This window comes from Chiloscyllium plagiosum, unplaced genomic scaffold, assembly GCF_037043375.1.
Source record: "Chiloscyllium plagiosum isolate Xiang-an unplaced genomic scaffold, Cpla_swu_hap1 HiC_scaffold_11, whole genome shotgun sequence".
Lineage (NCBI taxonomy): Eukaryota > Metazoa > Chordata > Chondrichthyes > Orectolobiformes > Hemiscylliidae > Chiloscyllium > Chiloscyllium plagiosum.
This window is the reverse complement of record NW_028270149.1, coordinates 76406425-76428530: the sequence shown is the minus strand read 5'-3', so window position 1 is coordinate 76428530 and position 22106 is coordinate 76406425. Positions and strand designations below refer to the sequence as shown.

Here is a 22106-nt window from a genome sequence, read left to right as displayed (position 1 = left end):
GGCCAGCACAGAGAGTCCCAGAGCAGGGGCCGGCACAGAGAGTCCCGCAGAAGGGGCCGGCACAGAGAGTCCCAGAGCAGGGGCCGGCACAGAGAGTCCCAGAGCAGGGGCCAGCACAGAGAGTCCCGGAGCAGGGGCCGGCACAGAGAGTCCCAGAGCAGGGGCCGGCACAGAGAGTCCCAGAGCAGGGGCCGACACAGAGAGTCCCGGAGCAGGGGCCGACACAGAGAGTCCCGGAGAAGGGGCCGACACAGAGAGTCCCAGAGCAGGGGCTGACACAGAGAGTCCCAGAGCAGGGGCCGGCACAGAGAGTCCCGGAGCAGGGGCCGACACAGAGAGTCCCGGAGCAGGGGCCGGCACAGAGAGTCCGGGAGCAGGGGCCGACACAGAGAGTCCCAGAGCAGGGGCTGACACAGAGAGTCCCGCAGAAGGGGCCGGCACAGAGAGTCCCGCAGAAGGGGCCGGCACAGAGAGTCCCAGAGCAGGGGCTGACACAGAGAGTCCCGCAGAAGGGGCCGGCACAGAGAGTCCCGCAGAAGGGGCCGGCACAGAGAGTCCCGCAGAAGGGGCCGGCACAGAGAGTCCCAGAGCAGGGGCCGACACAGAGAGTCCCAGAGCAGGGGCCGGCACAGAGAGTCCCGCAGAAGGGGCCGGCACAGAGAGTCCCAGAGCAGGGGCCGGCACAGAGAGTCCCAGAGCAGGGGCCGACACAGAGAGTCCCGCAGAAGGGGCCGGCACAGAGAGTCCCGCAGCAGGGGCCGGCACAGAGAGTCCCGCAGAAGGGGCCGGCACAGAGAGTCCCAGAGCAGGGGCCGACACAGAGAGTCCCAGAGCAGGGGCCGACACAGAGAGTCCCGCAGCAGGGGCCGGCACAGAGAGTCCCGGAGCAGGGGCCGACACAGAGAGTCCTAGAGCAGGGGCAGCACAGAGAGTCCCGGAGCAGGGGCTGACACAGAGAGTCCCAGAGCAGGGGCAGCACAGAGAGTCCCGGAGCAGGGGCCGACACAGAGAGTCCCAGAGCAGGGGCCAGCACAGAGAGTCCCGGAGCAGTGGCCGGCACAGAGAGTCCCAGAGCAGGGGCCGGCACAGAGAGTCCCAGAGCAGGGGCCGACACAGAGAGTCCCAGAGCAGGGGCAGCACAGAGAGTCCCGGAGCAGGGGCCGACACAGAGAGTCCCAGAGCAGGGGCAGCACAGAGAGTCCCGGAGCAGTGGCCGGCACAGAGAGTCCCGCAGAAGGGGCCGACACAGAGAGTCCCAGAGCAGGGGCAGCACAGAGAGTCCCGGAGCAGTGGCCGGCACAGAGAGTCCCGGAGCAGGGGCCGACACAGAGAGTCCCAGAGCAGGGGCCGGCACTGAGAGTCCCAGAGCAGGGGCCGACACAGAGAGTCCCAGAGCAGGGGCAGCACAGAGAGTCCCGGAGCAGTGGCCGGCACAGAGAGTCCCGCAGAAGGGGCCGACACAGAGAGTCCCAGAGCAGGGGCAGCACAGAGAGTCCCGGAGCAGGGGCCGACACAGAGAGTCCCAGAGCAGGGGCCGGCACTGAGAGTCCCAGAGCAGGGGCCGGCACTGAGAGTCCCGGCGCAGGGGCCGGCACAGAGAGTCCCAGAGCAGGGGCCGGCACTGAGAGTCCCAGAGCAGGGGCCGACACAGAGAGTCCCGGCGCAGGGGCCGGCACAGAGAGTCCCAGAGCAGGGGCCGACACAGAGAGTCCCAGAGCAGGGGCCGACACAGAGAGTCCCGGCGCAGGGGCCGGCACAGAGAGTCCCAGAGCAGGGGCCGGCACTGAGAGTCCCAGAGCAGGGGCCGACACAGAGAGTCCCGGAGCAGGGGCCGACACAGAGAGTCCCAGAGCAGGGGCCGGCACTGAGAGTCCCAGAGCAGGGGCCGACACAGAGAGTCCCAGAGCAGGGGCCGGCACTGAGAGTCCCGGCGCAGGGGCCGGCACAGAGAGTCCCAGAGCAAAGGCCGACACAGAGAGTCCCAGAGCAGGGGCCGGCACTGAGAGTCCCGGCGCAGGGGCCGGCACAGAGAGTCCCAGAGCAAGGGCCGACACAGAGAGTCCCAGAGCAGGGGCCGGCACAGAGAGTCCCAAAGCAGGGGCCGGCACAGAGAGTCCTAGAGCAGGGGCCGACACAGAGAGTCCCAGAGCAGGGGCCGACACAGAGAGTCCCAGAGCAGGGGCCGACACAGAGAGTCCCGGAGCAGGGGCCGACACAGAGATTCCCGGAGCAGGGGCCGACACAGAGAGTCCCGGAGCAGGGGCCGACACAGAGAGTCCCAGAGCAGGGGCCGGCACAGAGAGTCCCAGAGCAGGGGCCGGCACTGAGAGTCCCAGAGCAGGGGCCGACACAGAAAGTCCGGGAGCAGGGGCCGGCACAGAGAGTCCCGGAGCAGCAGCTGATGCGAGGGGAACAGACCTCGCTCAACGGTCCACGTGAGGACCAGTCCCAGAAGCGGTCGGCATGTGGAGCAGGTCCTAGCTGGAGGCTGGTGTGGGGAAAGCCATTCTGAAACTTATCTTGGTGTAGCTGAGAGCCTGGACGGAGCGGAATGGAGGCTTGGAGCGGGGACAGTGGTTGGACGGAGGTCTGCCAGAGATGGTCAGACCATGTTGGGAAGCCCTGCACTGAGCTACTGTAATGTGAAGTTTACTTGAATTGTTTTTTATCTGACTGGAATGTTAGTTCTTTAACTATGTCTTATTTTTAACTTATTCTTTAAACACTGTAAAGTAAACGTAATGGAAGTACTTTTCTTTTGATTCCTCTTTTGTATCTAAGATGTGTACGTAAGTACTTGTACCTTAGATGGTGCCAATAAAACGTGGCAATGTAAAACCTTTCACTGTATCCCTGTACTTCTGTACTTGAGTGCACGTGACAATAAAGGATCGTCTATTCTATTCAAGCATGGGAGAGAACCAATCTCTGACTGGAGAAAGGGCTGCTTAACAACTCCTTCCACATTATTTACATGGATGTTTTGTGTGATGGGTGGCCTCCATGAGTGAATATTCCTGGAGATTTGGGGTTGGATCTGTCTGCTGCTGCTGTGTAAATCTTTATTTATATTTCCACCACCAGGAAGAAAGGAAACACCCGAGTGGCCTGTGACAAGCCGTGCCCTTCTCATCAAAGGGCAATGCTGTGTGATCAAACAGTGAAGGGGAGGGCAGGGATTAAATCAAAATAGAGTTGGAGGGGGAAATAATACGCTCCACTCCCTGTGGTGCCCATCTCTCCCTAACAGCTCGAGGGTGTTGGTGGACACTGCTTGCTCTTTCTCCAAGGATACCCGGGCTCTGACATAACCGCGGAAGAAGGGCAGGCAATCCCTTATGACCCACCTCCACGGCCCGCTGCCTGGACCTGTTTTTGGCCAGTTTGGCCAAGCTACCGCTGTGTACTGTGACAGCTGACCTGCGTATGGAATCACGCAACTGTTTCGTTGAAATGGACAGATACATCCACCAAAGTAACAGAAGGAATATTATACAAAATGTTGTCTCTCTCAATTGTTGATCAAAATCTTAAACCTTGTGCATGGACTGATAATTAATTTTGATGTGTGAGCAATCAATTCTAAAAATAGTTCTTGCAATGGTCATGACAGAGATGGCAGGACAGCAATACAATTGAATAGCTGTAAATGTTGCAATTGCTTCTTACATCCCTGAGTGCTGTATGTATGTATAGGTGTGTGTGTCTAAATATATTGTGTACACTGAGACTAAAATCACTGGTTGCGAAGTGATTATGAAATTTAATTAGTAACCTAGAGGTCATGAGTTCAGGTCCCAGCACGGAATGCTTTGAAGCTTTGTGGACAGGTATTAAGAAAAGAAACATCATGCTTGTTATTCTCGGCTTTAAACCAAACTGGTTCACTCAGATCCTTCAGTCTAGTCTGTGGGTGAGTCTGGTCTCATGCAATGTTGTTGATTCCTAATGCTTTCAGGGGACATTGGAAAAGGTGGCCCTAGTCTGTACCAATAGGGCATCTTTCCGCCAGCAATAGCCAATCAGAGGGCCAGTAGCTCAGCAGTGTCACTGTTCGGGTGGTGCCCCTGATAGGTGAGATCATGGTTGTGTACTGTCAATGTTAGGTTCATAGAGCCTGGGATCACTGGGGCCAGACAGGCAGCTCCCAGTAATGGGAGGATGGGGGTGAAAGGGTATCTACTGAAGACAGGTGATACTGTTGCCACTGGGTTGTGCCATTACCACCTGGTGTCCCATCTATGAAGGTCTGATAAAGATACAAATCGAAGGGCATTGGTGATAACCAGGTGATCTACCCAGACCCAGACTCCACCTGCTGGTTAAATGTCACAGAGATAGGAAGAGTGGCTGAACTGGGCTCAAATAGGGCCACCTGACACCTTTCCCTCTAGCTGTCAACACAGCCAGAAATTGTCAGGCAATCCATATCTTCCTGAAAACATTAGGAATCAAAAACATTGCATGGGACCATTTTGTCAATCTTCCAGCCTCCCAACTCATTCCCCAACACATTGATCAAGTTCAACTGACAGAGACACACACATACATATGCGAACATATACTTCATCCACATACATGTATAAGCACACAAACACACATGTACATAAATATATTCATACACACACAAATGAACTTATATGATACTTCACTCATATGCCCTACACACTGATACAATCAGAAAACATATACTTCACCTATAGACACACATATATGGGCAAATATATATTTCACACACGTCGAAACATACACAAAGACACACACAGAAACACACACATAGACACATACCCAGATGACCATGTACTTCACTCATATGTACATGTTGATTGAGGAATCATATACCTGTCTTTCCAGTAATACTGGCCCCAATGCCCACAGATATCTTCAATGCCAGCCAGCAAGTGATCCAAGAACTGCAGAAAACACAGTTTACAAAACCATTTTTGTCAAATATTAGCCATAACCGACTTGTATTTCATGTCATGAGGAATCTAATGTACTCATGCCAGTATTTTAAGAGCAGGAATTATGTTGTATTGTTCTGAAATGATGCAAAGCTCCATTTGGATACATAAGGTGGTATTACCTAATCTCATTACACTTAACTGTAGGTATGTCTGGGGCAGCTCAGAGCTTCAGCACCAGCTTGCAGTTGCTCATTGCAACTTTTACAGTTGACAGTCACCATTGGACACACTATCCAAATCCAGGCAGGTCTATTCAGCTTGGGCAGTGAGGATGGGTCAGTACCTCAGGTCTTTGGACACAAAGAAAGCTAGTGTGTTCACGAGACACCATCGACACTGTAATGTAAGAGTTTAACATTTCAAAACACCTTATTCTGATGATGTATCGATAGATTATATCTATCAAATGTATGCCTTCTCTTTTGCTGGTCCCATACAAGTTAATACTGGAGAAAAACATTGCCTCATGACAATAACATGGAGTGTCCCCCTTATTGTCTTGTACCTAAGTGTGTGGTTGACTGTGTGTGCATAGGAAAGCATGTGTGCACACGTGTATCACTGTATGTACCCACAACTATGTGAGCTCAGAGGGCTAGGAAGGAGAGAGAGAGAGAGGAAAGGTATTTTGAATTGTAAATGTTAACTTTATTCAAGATTTTTCTCTTCTTGATTCACAGGAAGCATATCTCCAAAAGACAGTGAGATTAGAGGAACAGAGAGCAAGGACTAATGAGTCATCCACACTTATTTGCTTATTTCTAATGAAGCATGAGATATGATTAATATAACATCTTCAAATCTATGACATCCTTTTTGGCACATTCGTTACCTTATTTAATTTGATGATATTCATCCTAAAATTACACAAGGGAGATTTTACAGGAAGACTTTTGCGTGGACTGTTGTGGGTTATGAGGGAGTGCTGCTTTTCAATGGCCTTTGATTCCTGCTGTGTGCCAGGCTGCATAAGGATGGACAGTCTCAAGCCTGGAGGCTCTGACCTCTTGAACATCGGGCTGGCAAGTTGCAAATTACCAAATACCCTGAAGCAGCATGCCAACACGCGAATGCACCAGCAGATGTGTGCAGGGAGGATGGGAGCGTGTTGAGAGGGATGTGCATGGTGGTTTGTGATCACAAAGTAGATGGGGAGCAAGGAGGTTCAAGGGTAACAATAGTCCAGGTGGGTTTTGTGGGGCCCAGCAGTCTGGGCCTCAGAAAGAACATCCTAAAATTGACCATTTCTGGTCAGTTGACTATCCATCACCCATGGGACTACCTGGTTTTGATCTAAAAATGCAATCAGGCTCCCAGATGCCAAGTTGTCTTTCTAAAGGTCAAAGATAGAAGAGTGGGCACTCTTGGCACCTTATAATAGGTTCCTACCAATGTTAAAATTGTGGTAAGGCTACCCTGCCGATTCCCAGACTGTTCCCATCCCAATAGTGCCAGGTAAAGGTAATGGTATCTTACCCTTGTAGAGCAACTGGATGCCTCATTTCGAATGTTCTTGATTGAATGAAGTCCCCTGATTCAGAGAACTCAGTGGCCTAATTATCAGTGTATTGAAACCTGCTTGTGACGCTTTGCAGAAACTTATGAACAAGCAAATGAAACGCACATTAAATCTGTGGTGGTAACCCAGAGTTTTCATTGTCAAACATAGATATTTTGCAATCTTCAATCTTTCTGGTATTAATATGAGGAGGTATCACATGAATCCCTACCAGAAAGGATGCACAGAACCTTACTAATTATATAATAGCCTGGTTAAAACAAGCAAAGGACTTAAATAAAGTCTCCATGCAAAGAAATGCAATCTGCTAAAATGAAATGAAATTAGAACTCACAACATTGGAAAGATATACCACTGTCCAGACATTGGGCTAACTGACACTCACCCGAATGTGAATCTGTTCACTTACAGTCGGAGGTGCCTGACTTGTTCGTTTCACTTCTAATAACTCCACGAGTGGTTTAATTGTCATTCCCTGTGACAACGAATAAATAAAATTAATACAAAAGTAAAATAAAGCAGAAGAAAAGCTCAAAAATAACAAAAAATGGTGGAATCGCTCAGTAACATCTATGGAGAGAGCACCTCGAGACCATAAGCTTCATTAGAATGAGAGAAAGACAGAAATGTCAGGGTTTTAAGCCAACAGAATGGGTTGGGGGATGAACAAAAGAGGAGGTCTATGTTACGATGAAGGTTAGGAGAGTTAATTGACACATATTTATATGGTACAGAAGCCAAAGAGAGTGGCACTGGATATAGCAAACAAACAAAATTGTGTTCAGAAGGAGCACAAATGGCTACATAGAAGTCATCAGAATACAACACGAAGGAATAAAGAAAGAAGCAAGCCCGCAACAATAAAACAAATAAAAAACACACAGAACAAAATGGGGAAGAGTAAACAATCTTAAAGTTGCTGAAGGCAACACTGAGTCCAGAAGGCTGTAGATTTCCAAGATGAAAGTTAAACATAAGCTGCTGTATAATTACTAGCACAATTCAGCCTTCAGTATTGTGACAAAAATGGACCTTTTGTCTGTGTTTAATTATTTAACTACATTGTTGCTTCCACAGGTGCCTAGTTAAAATAAGACCACTCAGGGTATATTTTAAGGCAAAACATTAGCCCAGTTCCAGCAGGTTCTCTGCAATGATCATCAATATTGATGTGAATCAATAAGGCATGAACAATGCAAGGTTATAGTTGGGCTCTTGTGCCACAGTGGTAACGTCCCTATCTCTGAGCCAAGAGCACTGGGTTCAAGTCCCACCTGCTCCAGAGATGTGTAATAAAATTTCTCACCAGGTTGATTAGAAAAAAAATTAAACAATGAATCATTAGAGATGGTGATTGTTCAAAACGATTCACCTTCAGCTAATGCCACAGTCACGTAGCTGTCCAGTACGTGGTCACTACCATCCGATGCCTTAAAATGGCGGTGCTTGGACCCGACATCGTGCACCAGTTGGAGGACGCTCAGGTGTGCGGTGGAATCCCGTCCGCGCTCACCCCTGCCCGGATGGAATTGCACATTGGCCCAAAGGTCCCGTACTTCCCGCGGGAGCCTGTGCCCCACAACCTGAGCCGCCTCCGGAATTTTAATTTTGTCTCATTTAAGGTGGTGAAAAGGAGAGCCCTGTATAGACTGCTGCTGCACACCGTCCACCTCTTTTCCCTCATCCACCGTCTGGACACGCCTTGGCGTGCCCATTTGCCACCGGGTGGTGGGGATCCCCAGTGGAGGGCTCTCTACGTGGGAGTCCTCCCCCTTTCTCTCGGGGATCTGGGATAGAGGGTGCTGCACGCAGCAGTCCCCTGCAACCGCAGGTTGCGGTGGTTCATGGACTCCCAGCCCAACTGCTTGTTCTGTGCGCTGTGGAGTCCGTGGACCATGTATATATTGGGTGTAGGCGTTTGCACTCCCTTTTTGATTTTCTTAAAAACCTTCTCCTCTGTTTTTGGCTGCACTTCAGTCCGACGCTCCTGATCTTTGGGCACCCGGTACGGAGGAAGGAGGGCAGGTCTGAAGACCTCCTCGTGGGTCTGCTCCTGGGCCTGGCCAAACTGGCCATCAACAGGTCCGGGCAGCGGGCCGTGGAGGGGGTCGTTAGGGTCGACTGCCTGCCCCTCTTCCGCGGTTACGTTAGGGCCCGGGTGTCCTTGGAGAAGGAGCACGCGTTGTCGACCAGCACCCTGGAGTTGTTCAGGGAGAGGTGGGCACCGCAGGGAGTGGAGTGCATTATTTCTCCCTCTAACTCTATTTTGATTTAGTCCCTACCCTCCCCTTCACTGTTTTGATCACACAGCACTGCCCTTTGATGTGAAGGGCAGTGTTTGTCACTGGCCACCCAGGTGGTTTCCTATCTTCCTGGTGGTGGAAATTGAATAAAGATTCGTGCACTTTGTGGCTTTCACTGTGTCTCACACCTGCATACACACACCATGGTTGCTGGGGAAAAAATAAGCACTACTGCAGTTAGGAGGTAGTGTAGGGGTTAATATATAAAAAAATAAACAGGAGTGAACACCCTGGCATTGTTCAGGGAGAGGTGGGTGCCGCAGGGAGTGGAGTGCATCATTTCTCCCTCCAACTCTATTTTGATTTAGTCCCTACCCTCCCCTTCACTGTTTTGATCACACAGCAATGCCCTTTGATGTGAAGGGCAGTGTTTGTCACTGGCCACCCGGGTGTTTTCCTATCTTCCTGGTGGTGGAAATTGAATAAAGATTCATGCACTTTGTGTCTTTCATTGTGTCTCACACCTGCACACACACACACACTATGGGTGCTGGGGAAAAAATAAGCACTATAACACTTAGGTGGTAGACACAAAAAAAAGAGAAAAAAAAACAGGTGTGCTTGCCCTTTAAAAAAAAAATGCCACAGTCACGTAGCTGTCCAGTACGTGGTCACCACCATCCGATGCCTTAAAATGGCAGTGCTTGGACCCGACATCGTGCACCAGTTGGAGGATGCTCAGGTGTGCGGTGGAATCCCGTCCGCGCTCACCCCTGCCCGGATGGAATTGCACATTAGCCCAAAGGTCCCGTACTTCCCGTGGGAGCCTGTGCCCCACAACCTGAGCCGCCTCTGGAATTTTAATTCTGTCCCTTTTAAGGATGTAAAAAGGCGGGCCCTGTATCAACTGCTGCTGCACACCGTCCACCTCTTCTCCCTCATCCACCGTCCGGACACGCCTTGGCTGCCCATTTGCCACTGGGGGGTGGGGATCCCCAGTGGAGGGCTCTCTACCCAGGAATTCTCCCCCTTTCTCTCGGGGATCTGGGGTGGAGGGTGCTGCACGCAGTGGTCCCCTGCAACCGCATATTGCGGTGGTTCACGGACTCCCAGCCCAACTGCTTGTTCTGTGCGCTGTGGAGTCCGTGGACCACGTGTATATTGGGTGTGGGCGTTTGCACTCCCTTTTTGATTTTCTTAAAAACCTCCTCCTCTGCTTTTGTTTGCACTTCAGTCCCACGCTCCTGATCTTTGGGCACCCGGTACGGAGGAGGGAGGGCAGGTCTGAAGACCTCCTCGTGGGTCTGCTCCTGGGCCTGGCCAAACCGGCCATTAACAGGTCCATGCAGTCGGCCATGGAGGGGGTCGTTAGGGCCGACTGCCTGCCCCTCTTCCGCGGTTACGTTAGAGCCCGGGTGTCTCTGGAGAAGGAGCACGTGGTGTCCACCGACACCCTGAAGTTGTTCAGGGAGAGGTGGGCGCCGCAGGGAGTGGAGTGCATTATTTCCCCCTCCAACTCTATTTTGATTTAATCCCTGCCCTTCCCTTCACTGTTTGATCACACAGTGTTACCCTTTGATGAGAAGGGCACTGCTTGTCACAGGCCACTCGGTGTTTCCTTTCTTCCTGGTGGTGGAAATTTGAGAAAAGATTTGTGCACTTTGTGCCTTTCACTGTGTCTCACACCTGCACACAACAACATGGGTGTGGGGGAAAAGTAAGCACCACTACAGTTAGGCGGTAGTGTGGGAGAAAAAGAAAGAAAAAAGAAATAAATAAAGAGGTTCTGTTAAAAAAAATGCCACAGTCACAGATTACCTCAGTTGTAGGTTTCAGCTCTGGCACAGTTGGTAGCTATTGCAACACAGAGACAATACGCTGTGGGTACGACTCCAGAAATTTGAGAAAAAGGAATGACTATTTGGCAATGGTAGGTTAGTGACTTTATTAGCAGTGCACCCATCTCTGAATCAACAATTTGTAGGATCAAACTTCACCCTAGAATCTAAGTATCAAATCTCTGTTAATGTCCTGGTTCAGTTCTGAAATATTTCAGAGGTTTCATATTTTGAGGAAGTCATCAGACTGTGCTTCATTACCCTTATGTTTGTATTAACAATCCTGTATCTCAGCTGCCCTGGGCAATACTTATCTTTCAACTGTTATACAGTGTAAAGTAGGTTATCCATTTGTTGTCACATTAATGTTTATGGAATGTGTACAAGTTAGCTGCTGTGTTTTCTGCTTTATACAGTACGTGATTACACCTAATAATAGTGGTTGATTATAAAGTACTTTGGGACAACCTGAAGTTGTGGAAGGTGCTATATGAATGCTCTGTTCCTGCCAATTTGATGACTGGCTGATTGAGATTTCCAGTTACCTTTGTACATTGCTTTGAGATGTTGAAAGGGGTTATCACAAATCAGTGGGGCACAGATCAAAGGATGGAGCTCGATTTGCAACCATGGCTTCAATTGTCCACTGTTTCTGAGTTTCATGGCAATGATCTAAGCCCTGAATTACTTACAAACAGGCGCACTGAACTTTTAACAAAGTCAGGTGGTTCTGTTTTCATATGACACCTGCATAAGGTGTCATATCTCAGAGTCATGTAGAGACACTTCATTGTCCTCCTCTGGAGAGACTCCATGTCAAAGTGTATTGTCCACCACGATGAAGTCTCACTGGCTCAGGGACCACATCACTGTTATGTACCATTTTGTTTCTGATATTTCCCCACAGTGGATCAATGCACCATCCTGAATTGATCCAGCAAAGGTGTGTGCTTTCACCATTCTCACAGTTCAACAAAAACAGTGTAGAAGAATGCAGGAATTGTCAGCAAGTCCACCAACAATAGCAGCCTCCAGAGACTGCAGACAGTCACCAGAGTGAGAATCCGAGCCGAAGTTCTGCCCAGGATGCATTGGAGAGCTAGAATTAACCACCATCACTGCCATTTCTCCAGAGGTTCGAAAAACAATGCAGGCCCAGACTGATGATCTGCTCGGGCACCATAACCAACAGTGTCAGCTGCTGCAACAGGACTTGAGCTTCGAAGGAAGTGGGTGGCCATTCTATCCCAGTGGCCATGAAGGCAACATTGGCACTTAATATTGGGCCACGAGCTCCTCCTTCCAAAGATCCTCTGGAGACCTGTGCAGAACTCTCCAATCCTCAACACACAAATGTACTAAGTGCTAGGACAAAAGTAATTTGTGCAAGATGGTACCTTTCCATTTCCTATCTCTGTGATGAGGTTAGTACTACAGCTTGGGAAGTGTGACTCTCCAACATTGCTAACCACCCAGAGATAGAGGGTGCTGTAAAAACAATAGCATTGAGAATGCCTTATTGCATAACTGAACTAATTAACAGCAAACCTTAATCAACATTAAATCAACGTCCAACTCATCTTAGAAATCTACACCAGATATCCTTGAAACTGCCTTGGTGGTTATATTCTAGGAGAAAGTGAGGACTGCAGATGCTGGAGATCAGAGCTGAAAATGTGTTGCTGGAAAAGCGCAGGTCAGGCAGCATCCAAGGAGCAGGAGAATCGACATTTCGAGCATGAGCCCTTCTTCAGGGATGAGGAGATGTGCCAAGCAGGCTAAGATAAAAGGTAGGGAGGAGAGACTTGGGGGAGGGGCGTTGGGAATGCGATTGGTGGTTATATTATTGATAATCCTTTGAGTTCCTTCCTAATTCTAAGGGTCAAGCGCCATACAGAAATGACTGCTGTGAGATAACCTGTCCAACCAAAATTAATGACTTCTTCATGGAAGACCCTGACCGAGGCAGAACGCAGACACAACACAGCCCATTCTTCCACAAAGGCCATTATGGAGCAGATGATAGGGTTCATCAACATGAGGTTCCAAGGCTTGTATCAATCTGAAAAGGCATCATAGTAAATACAAGCTGGAGCGTGCTGTGTTTTGCAGTACAGGAGCAGGCAAAGACCAGATGGATTGGAGGCTGAACAGCTGGGAAAGCAGTCGTACATTTCCAAGGATGAGGACATTGAGCAGGAGGTACATCATTTTCACCATGATGGAATACCCTAGAACAATATGTGGTAAGGTGATGGCCTAGTGGTATTATCGCTGGATTGTTCATCCAGAATCTCAGCTAATGTTCCTGGTTCAAATCCTGCCATGGCAGATGGTGGATTTCAATGAAAAATAAAATGGAATTAAGAATTCCTGCCAACTGTTGGGGAAGAAACCCCAGCTTGCTTACTAACGCTGCAAACAGTCTTGTTCATTGTGCCAGTGACTTCAACCAGGCCTACCTCAAGAATCTGCTACCAAAATGCTGTCAATGTGTCTCCTGTCCCACCAGAAGTCTGAACGCCCTTGACTATTGCTGTACAACCATCCAAGATGGCTACCACTCCATCCCCTATCCACATTTTGGAAAATCAGACCACAAAGCTGTGCTCCTCCTTCTGGCTTACAAACAGAAGTGAAGGATCCAGTACAGAAAGTAGTCCAATGTTGGTCTGAGGCAACAGAAGGGCTTCTACAGGACTGCTTAGAGTCAGTGGACTAGTCCATATTCAAGAATTCAATGGCCAACATAAACCAGTATGCCACTACTATCACAGGCTTCATTAGTAAGTGTGGAGTAGACTGCATGCCGAAAAAGTTAATCCAAATGCTCCCCAGCTGGAAACCATGGATGAACTGGGAGATCCACTCCCTACTGAAGTCCAGGTCTGAGGTATCCAATTCAGGCAACACTGACCATACAGGAAATCCAGGTACAACCTTTGTAAGGCCATCAGAGATGCCAAGAGGCAATACCAAACTCAGCTTGAGACCCAGATGCACCATACGGAGACCCGTCATTTGTGGCATGGCTTACATGACATTAAGGGCTACAAAGCTAAATCAAACTGGATTGCAGGCAATAATACATCCCTACCCGATGAGCTCAATGCTCACTTTGAACTGAAGGACAGTGAAACGGTGTCAGCTATCCCAACAACCTTGGATGCACCTGTACTGACAGTCACCATGGCAGATGTTAGATCGACCTTCATGAGAGTGAACCCACAGTGAAGGTGACAGGGTCTAATGAAAGCCCCAGGCATGCACTCAGATCCTGTGCACACCAGTTGGCGAGAGCATTTGTTGACATCTTTAACCTCTCCTTAATTCGGTCTGAAGTTCCCTCCTGCTTTATGAAGACCATTATCATCCCAGTGCCAAAGAAAAATCATGCAGAGTGCCTTAGTGACTACTGCCCAGTGGCTCTGACCTCCATAACTATGAAGTGTTTCAAGAGGCTGGTCATGGCTCACATCAACTCCAGCCTATCAGATTGCCTTAATCCTTTGTAATTCGCCTTTGGTGCAACAGGTCCCCAGCAGATGCAACTCCTTGGCCCTAATCTCACTGCTGGGACATCTAGATAACAAGGATACCTTTGTCAGGCTTCAATCTATTGACCACAGTTCTGCCTTCAATACCATCATTCAAAACAAACTCATCTCCAAACTCCAAGACTTAGGTCTTGGATCTGTCCTCTGTAACTGAATCCTCGATTCCCTGATCCATAAACTGCAAGTAAGAATAGTGACAACACCACCTCCACCATAGTCCTCAACTGGGCGCTCCACAAGGCTGTGTACTCAGCCCCTACTATACTCCTTATACACCCATGATTGTGTGGCCAAATTCAGCTTTAACTCCATTTACACATTTGCTGACAACACCACTGTACTAGGTCAGGTCTCAAACAAGAATGAGACAGAATACAGGAAAAAAAAGAGTGCTTAGTGGTCTAATGTAAAAGCAACAATCTCTCATCAACATGAGCAAAACGAATGGAGTGGAAGGCAAACTCCTGTCTGTATCCATGGTGTTGAGGTGGAGAGGATCCAGAGCGTCAAGTTCCTGGAAATGATGATCACCAACAATCTGCCCTGGTCCATCAGTGTTAGTGCAATGGTCAAGGAAGCACAGCAACTCCACTACTTCCACAGGAGGCTAAGGAAATTCGGCATGTCCACAAAGACTCGTGCCAGCTTTTGGAGATGCACCACAGAAATCATCCTAACTAGATGCATCACAGAGTTGTACGGCAATTGCTCTTCCCAAGACCGCAAGAAACTACAGGAAATTGTGAACACAGCCCAGTCCATTACACAAACCAGCCTTTCATCCATTGACTCCATCTATACTTCCCACTGCCTCAGGAAAGCAACCACCGAAGTTATATTCTCCTCCCCAGTCTTCTGTTGGGCAGAAGATATAAAAGTTTGAGTACGCATATGAACAGATTCAGAAACAGCTTCTTCCCCATTGTTACCAGACCTTTCGGTGGACTCTCAAATGTTAATGTTGATCTCTGTCTCTCTGCACCTTCTCTGCACTGTATTCTGCACTCTGTTCTGCTACCCTGATGCACTTTGTATGGTACAATCTATCTGTAGTACATGCAAAACAACATTTTTCACTGTATTTCGGTACATATGATAACAATAAATCAAAATCAAGCTAACATCCTTTATGAAAGGAGAGCTCCATCCCTCACCTGGCATGGTCTACATGTGACTCCAAACCCACAGCAATATGGTTGATTCTCAACTGCCCCCTGAAATGGCCCAGTAAGCCACTCAGTTCAAGGGAAGCTTGGGAAGTGGAATAAATGGTGGCCAGCCAGCGATGCCCATGTCCCACAAGTGAATTAACATAAAAGGATCAAGTGCAACAAGTCAAACAGGAGTTAACTGATAAAATAAAACATAAGGACTGTGGATGCTGGAGACCTGAAACAAAAACAGAAATTGCTGGAGAAACTTAGCAGGTCTGGCAGCAGGAAGAAAGCAGAGTTAATATTTCAAGACTGGTTAATTGATACTTGCTTCCAGGAGACCTGAGTTAAGTGAAGACATCATTCAGTAGATGCACATCTTTTGTTGTTGCAAAAGCAAGCAGCACCTGTTTGGTGTCAAAAGGAAATGCATCTTCTTTTGTTCATTGTTTCTTCACCTTTCCTGTTGTGCTGTAAAAATTACTGTTAACAACTGTTTGAGTACTTTACATCTGCTGCTGCCAGATCCAACAATGTCTCTTCTGATGGGCATCAGCGAATGAGTAGCACTCACTCTGACTGGGTAATAACTTCATTGATCTCTACTTTCATTCATCAGCATGTATCTGACAGCTGTCCAGTGAGTTTAGCTTTGGCCAATATCAGTTTGAGAAGTGACCTTCTAATCATCAGTCAGCCATCAGCATCCACAATTTTGCATTTACCAAATATACATGAAATCCTTAAGTCCATATCAATTTAACACCCAAAGTGACAATGTCTGCATTAATAGTGCATTGTTCTGCTAAGAGAAAATTGGTAAGAAGTAGAGCTAGATGTTAATGTGGTATTGGACATTGCTCACCTGAAATGAGTGTGTTCTCCCCTGGAAAACACATAGGTGTAGGTGCCCCCCCACCCCTCCACCCCCAGAGATGAAGTGTGTAGCACACACACACACACACACACACACACACACACACACACACACACACACACACACACACACACACACACACACACACACACACACACACACACACACACACACACACACACACACCACTGACCTCAAACCTCTCTGGGATGAATGAACAGGCTCCTTACCTGCAACACAGCAGTCACTTAACCAGGTCCCACAGCTAAAATGGCAGTCAATTAAGTTATGTGGTTATGTAAAGTATATATACACAAATGTGAAAGCAGATTTAAGATGAAGCATCACCCGTGACACCGGTGTGCCATCAGAGCATTCTATTCATTGCCCTCTCACTACGTTTCCCTCTCACTACATTTCCCTCTCACTACTTTGCCCTCTCAATACGTTGCCCTCTCACTATGACAAAGTGCAGCGTCAGTTCTGAAGAAATGCTGGACTGGGCTTGATCTGCACTGGAGCCTATTGTCCTTCCACCACCATTAGTGACTTGAGGGCTCAGACACACTGGAAGTCCAGATGCAGGCTCACCGTCCACAAATGCAACTTCCATAGGATCAGGATCACTGGCATGGTGCAGGTGAAAGGACTAGGAACCTCTTGAGCGTCCTGAGATGTGACTCCTGAGGTGTCTGTCTGCTCCTCCTCTGACTGGATGCTTACTGGCACCACCCTCTCTCCTTCAGAGGAGCAGAAACCCGGACTGAAGTCAAGGTCCCTCTATCTCCTTACCACTGATGCTGAGCACCAATGCTAAAGTGATAGAGAGCAGGTCTGTGCCCATATCCAGCATATAATGAGCATTCTGCTGGACCTAGGTCTTCACAGCAGCCACCAATCTGCCAATGGAGACAGCCAGATGCATAGCCAGGTCCAGCATGGTATATATGGCATCGATGGACTCCTCCAACATTCAATCCAGTTTTTACCGAGTGTCCCCTGCCGACTGACTGTGCATTTGCAAGAGCTGAAACCTTGGGGTCATTTCCTGCAAGGGCCAGTTCTCGTGCAGTCCTCTGGGAGTCAGCGACCTGGGGCATTTTCTCCTCAACCAACACACCAACTGTGTGTTAACAAGAAAGTGTTCCGAAAGCGAAGAAAACACACTGAGGTGGAAGTCTGTGAGCTGGTGGAGGGTGCGGGACAAAGCCTTGTTGGTGTGTCCTCTGAAGGATCCAGGGCGTCTTCCTGAGAGGTGGAGAGCAGGAACTGATTGGGTGAAGGGCAGCTCTCATTATGGAGGAGGTTGAGGCAGTGCCTACAGGAGGTGAGAAGCCATTAGTAGCACAACATGATAAGAATATGTTCAATCTGGTGGCAATTTGAAAGAAATCAGCACAGAACCAAGAAGCTTATTTAGTTGCCTCAAAGTGAAGGTTTCAGCATCCCCTTGAGTGATCACAGTCCTCTCCTGCCATCTTGGAAATCTCTTCCAAGGGAGGACAGTGAGGAGCTGAATGTCAGCCACATGATGTCCCCCTCTTTCTGCCCTATGGTGAAGCATCATTTCTTACAGTGAGATAAAGGAAGGGTGGAGGAAAGGGGCTGGAAGAGCAGTTCGAAAGAGCGCGGGAGCAGACAAGGTGACAAGGTGCCCTGAGAGAGTCAGCAGGACATACAGAGAACATGGAGGGTCACTAGACTGGTGGATGAGAACCATTGAGTGGAGAAGCTGTATGCAGGTGAGAGTTGAAGACCGATAGGCCTTGGTTGGGGAGTGTGCACAGTACCCGAGTTAGAATGAGTGGGAAGTAGTGACGAGAAACTGGTGGCATTTAACCTTGTAGAGCACAGAAGGTCATTGACTTTTTGTTTTCCAACATTTCTGGCTATTTCTTTTCAAACTGGAGACTAGGTGGCTTTAAAACTGGCAGCACCTGGTGGCACAGCCTTCTTTAGGAGCCTGGAAGGGAAGTGACACAGCTAGAATCCGCCAACCCGTCTAATGGTAACTCCAAATCCCTGTCGGAGCAAAGGTGTGCCCTTTCTCAGGAACACCTTTGGTAATAACGATGCAACAGCAGATTATGGTGAAGATTTCCTGGATAGCAGCATTTGATGTAGTGCATGGCCGGGGTTTCCATACAGTGCCTGTGTGGTGATTGGCAGAAGATCCTGGCATTGCAGACCACTTCAATTTCCGTGAGTGCCCAGCTGAAGAGAAAGGAGCAAATCACTGCAATCTGTACTGAAAACAAAAAAAAAGCTGGAGAGCGCAGCAGGTCAGAAAGCCTCCATGGGGAGAAAGCAAGCGGATGTTTCGAGTCTGGGTGACTCTTCATCAGAATCAAATGGGGCTCAACGTTTCCCCAAAGTTTTTCTTCCTCAAACATTTAATCAGAGACAGCTGCATTTCAGAAATAAAATTTGCTTTGAGTCAATGTTACTGTATGTTTTTAGAATGTAATTTGTCTTTTTAAAAAATATATTAGAGCTATTCCTTGATAAAATCAAGTCAGCTAAGTTGTCGGCATTGATGTGATCTATATGGACTTCATTAAGGCGTTTGACAAGGTTCCCCATGGGAGACTGATTAGCAAGGTTAGAACTAGCCATTTGGATACAGAACTGGCTCAAAGGTAGAAGACAGAGAGTGGTGGTGGAGGGTTATTTTTCAGACTGGAGGCCTATGGCCAGTGGAGTGCCACAAGGATCAGTGCTGGGTCCACTACTTTTTGTCATTTACATAAATGATTTGGATGCGAGCATAAGAGGTACAGTTAGTAAGTTTGCAGATGACACCAAAATTGGAGATGTAGCGGACAGCGAAGAGGGTTACCTCAGATTACAACAGGATCTGGACCAGATGGGCCAATGGGCTGAGAAGTGGCAGATGGAGTTTCATTCAGATAAATGCAAGGTGCTGTATTTTGGGAAAGCAAATCTTAGCAGGACTTATACACTTAATGGTAAGGTCCCAGGGAGTATTGCTAAACAAAGAGACCTTGGAGTGCAGGTTCATAGCTCCTTGAAAGTGGAGTCGCAGGTAGATAGGATAGTGACGAAGGCATTTGGTATGCTTTCCTTTATTGGTTAGGAGTTGGGAGGTCATGTTGCAGCTGTATAGGACATTGGTTAGGCCACTGTTGGAATATTGTGTGCAATTCTGGTCTCCTTCCTATCGGAAAGACGTTATGAAACTTGAAAGGGTTCAGAAAAAATTTACAAATATGTTGCCAGGGTTGGAGGATTTGAGCTATAGGGAGAAGCTGAACAGGCTGGGGCTGTTTTCCCTGGAGCATCGGAGGCTGAGGGGTGACTTTATAGAGGTTTACAAAATTATGAGGGGCATGGATAGGGTAAATAGGCAAAGTCTTTTCCCTGGAGTCCGGGAGTCCAGAACTAGAGGGCGTAGGTTTAGGGTGAGAGGGGCAAGATATAAAAGAGACCTAAGGGGTAACTTTTTCACGCAGAGGGTGGTACGTATATGGAATGAGCTATCAAAGGAAGTGGTGGAGGCTGGTACAATTGCAACATTTAAGGGGCATTTGGATGGGTATATGAATAGGAAGGGTTTGGAGGGATATGAGCCGGGTGATGGCAGGTGGGACTAGATTGGGTTGGGATATCTGGTCAGCATGGACGGGTTGGACCGAAGGGTCTGTTTCTGTGTTGTACATCTCTATGACTCTATGACTAATATTGCTGAAAATGAGTGTAAAGCAAAAATCATTTTATAATCAGAGACTAGTCCGTCATCTGTGATTATCCCTGTTTTATAATATGCTATTTATCACTAATGACACGATAATATGCCATTTATCAGTGATAATTAACTTCCACTAATCACTTTCACAGTAAATGAGAAAATAACAAGTTAAATCTTTAAAAGGTGCGAAAACACTTCAATGTAAAAGCATTGTCAACAGCAGAAGCTTGCAAAGATAATTTATTTGACCACGTATTGCGGCCTGTTTTGTCATGCTGTTATTCTGAAATTGGCACAAAAGTTCTCAAGAATTCATTCGGCGCTGGGCACCATTTATTCCTTGATCTTTTGGGCAGGTTATGTGATTTTTGAGTGAATTGTGCTGAAAAAGCAGCACCACCTCACAGAAAATTCAAGGTTTAAGGTTTAGATTACTTTTGTTATTGTTCATACTCAAACAGAATACTTTGTTCATTTTTAAATAGAAACTTTCCAATGAGAGAGTTAAGTAAGTAATTTAGAATAATAAATGAGCTTTATATAATTAAATGCTAGCTGTTTAATAAACTATGTGGGTTGGACTATATTTACACTATAATTTCACTTATCTAACTCAGTATTTAATAAACAGGGGTTTTGACTCATCACACTGCACCTCTAACATCATACATATGTATTAGGGTTTGGCCTGATAATTCAACAGAGTAATTCATGCATTTCATGTTTACTACGTGCTGTTACCATGCAACAAGCTGCTGAGATTCACAATGTTTACTGATCATAATTTTTCATATTAACTTCCCATCCTGACATGTGCCCTGGGAATTGTGGGCTCTCCTTGGTAAAATAATGTTCACTCTTCCTGTGACAGAAAAAAAACCTGACACATGCTTTTAATTCATGTGCAAAACCCAATTTAGGAATTGTGTGCCAATGGTTTTGCGGTAATGTAGGAATGCTCAATATATATATTTGACTGGAATACAAAGATCAATAAATATAATAACAGCCTGCAGAATGCCCAAGTTTACGTTCTTTGATTGCCCTTTCCACAGAACTCAGAAGATTTTTGTGTTCAGAATTTCAAGCCCCTCCCCATCTAATGATTTAACCAAAACAACAATTCATTTAACAATTTAACACAGGAAAGTATTCCAAGGTGCTTCAAAGAAACCCACTCGAAGCAAAAATTAATGGAAAGACAAAAGACTGAGATATTTTTAAATTGACCAAATGTTGGAGAATAGTTGGATTTAAAGATAGCCTTAAAAAAAAGGAGGTGGAAAGGTGGATCAGTTTAGGAATTGAATTCCAGAGCCTTAGGGCCTGGCACCTGAAAGTACAGCTTCTAATAGTTGAAGTTAAAAATCACACAACATCAGGTTATAGTCTGACAGGTTTATTTGGAAGCACGAGCTTTCGAAGCGCTGCTTCTTCATCAGGCGGTTGTGAAGCAGGACCATGAGACACAGAATTTATAGCAAAAGATTACAGTGATACAATGATACATTGAACAAACCGAGATTGTTAAACCTTTCATCCTTTAGAGTGGCTTTGCTGATTTCTGTTCCTCAATACGTAAATCCCAGAACTTTGTTTAAGTCACATTCTCAAGATAATTTAAGGTTTTATAACAAAAGGTGACATCTCAGCTCAGACAATGCATTAAAGGTGTGAAGTTAGAGCCTGTCTATATCCCAACCTTAAATCAGACTGGTTCTATTTCCAAAGTGGAATTTATAAGATATTACATGGATTGATTTCCTGCAGGTTCGGCATTTCTGCAGGCAGTCAATCCATGTAATATCTTGTAAATTCCACTTTGGAAATAGAACCAGTCTGATTCAAGATTGGGAAACAGATAGGCTCTAACTTCACTCCTTTAATTCATTGTCTGAGCTGAGATGTCACCTTTTGTTATAAAACCTTAAATTATCTTAAGAATGTGACTTAAACGAAGTTCTGGGATTTACGTATTAAAGAACAGAAATCAGCAAATCCAGTCTAAAAGATGAAAGATTTAACAATCTCGGTTTGTTCACTAAAATCTTTTGCTATAAATTCTGTGTCTCATGGTGCTGCTTCACAACCACCTGATGAAGAAGCAGCGCTTCGAAAGCTCATGCTTCCAAATAAACCTGTCAGACTATAACCTACTGTCGTGTGATTGTTTTGTCCACCCCAGTCCAGCACCAGCGCCTCCAGATCTAATGGTTGGGCCAGACTTGAGCAGGATACAATA

At 47.1% G+C, this 22106-nt stretch overlaps 1 protein-coding gene across 1 annotated transcript in view; it reads right to left on the bottom strand.

Moving 5' to 3' along the window:
* The window catches only part of LOC122557104 (sodium/hydrogen exchanger 2-like), a 166200-nt gene that overhangs the window by 62120 nt on the left and 81974 nt on the right, over positions 1–22106 (bottom strand). Inside the window, exons 6-7 of the mRNA XM_043704423.2 lie at positions 6872–6961; positions 4843–4913 (exon numbers count right to left, since the gene is read on the bottom strand). Of these exons, the coding sequence (XP_043560358.1) occupies positions 4843–4913; positions 6872–6961 (161 nt within the window). The remainder of the gene's footprint in view (positions 1–4842; positions 4914–6871; positions 6962–22106) is intronic.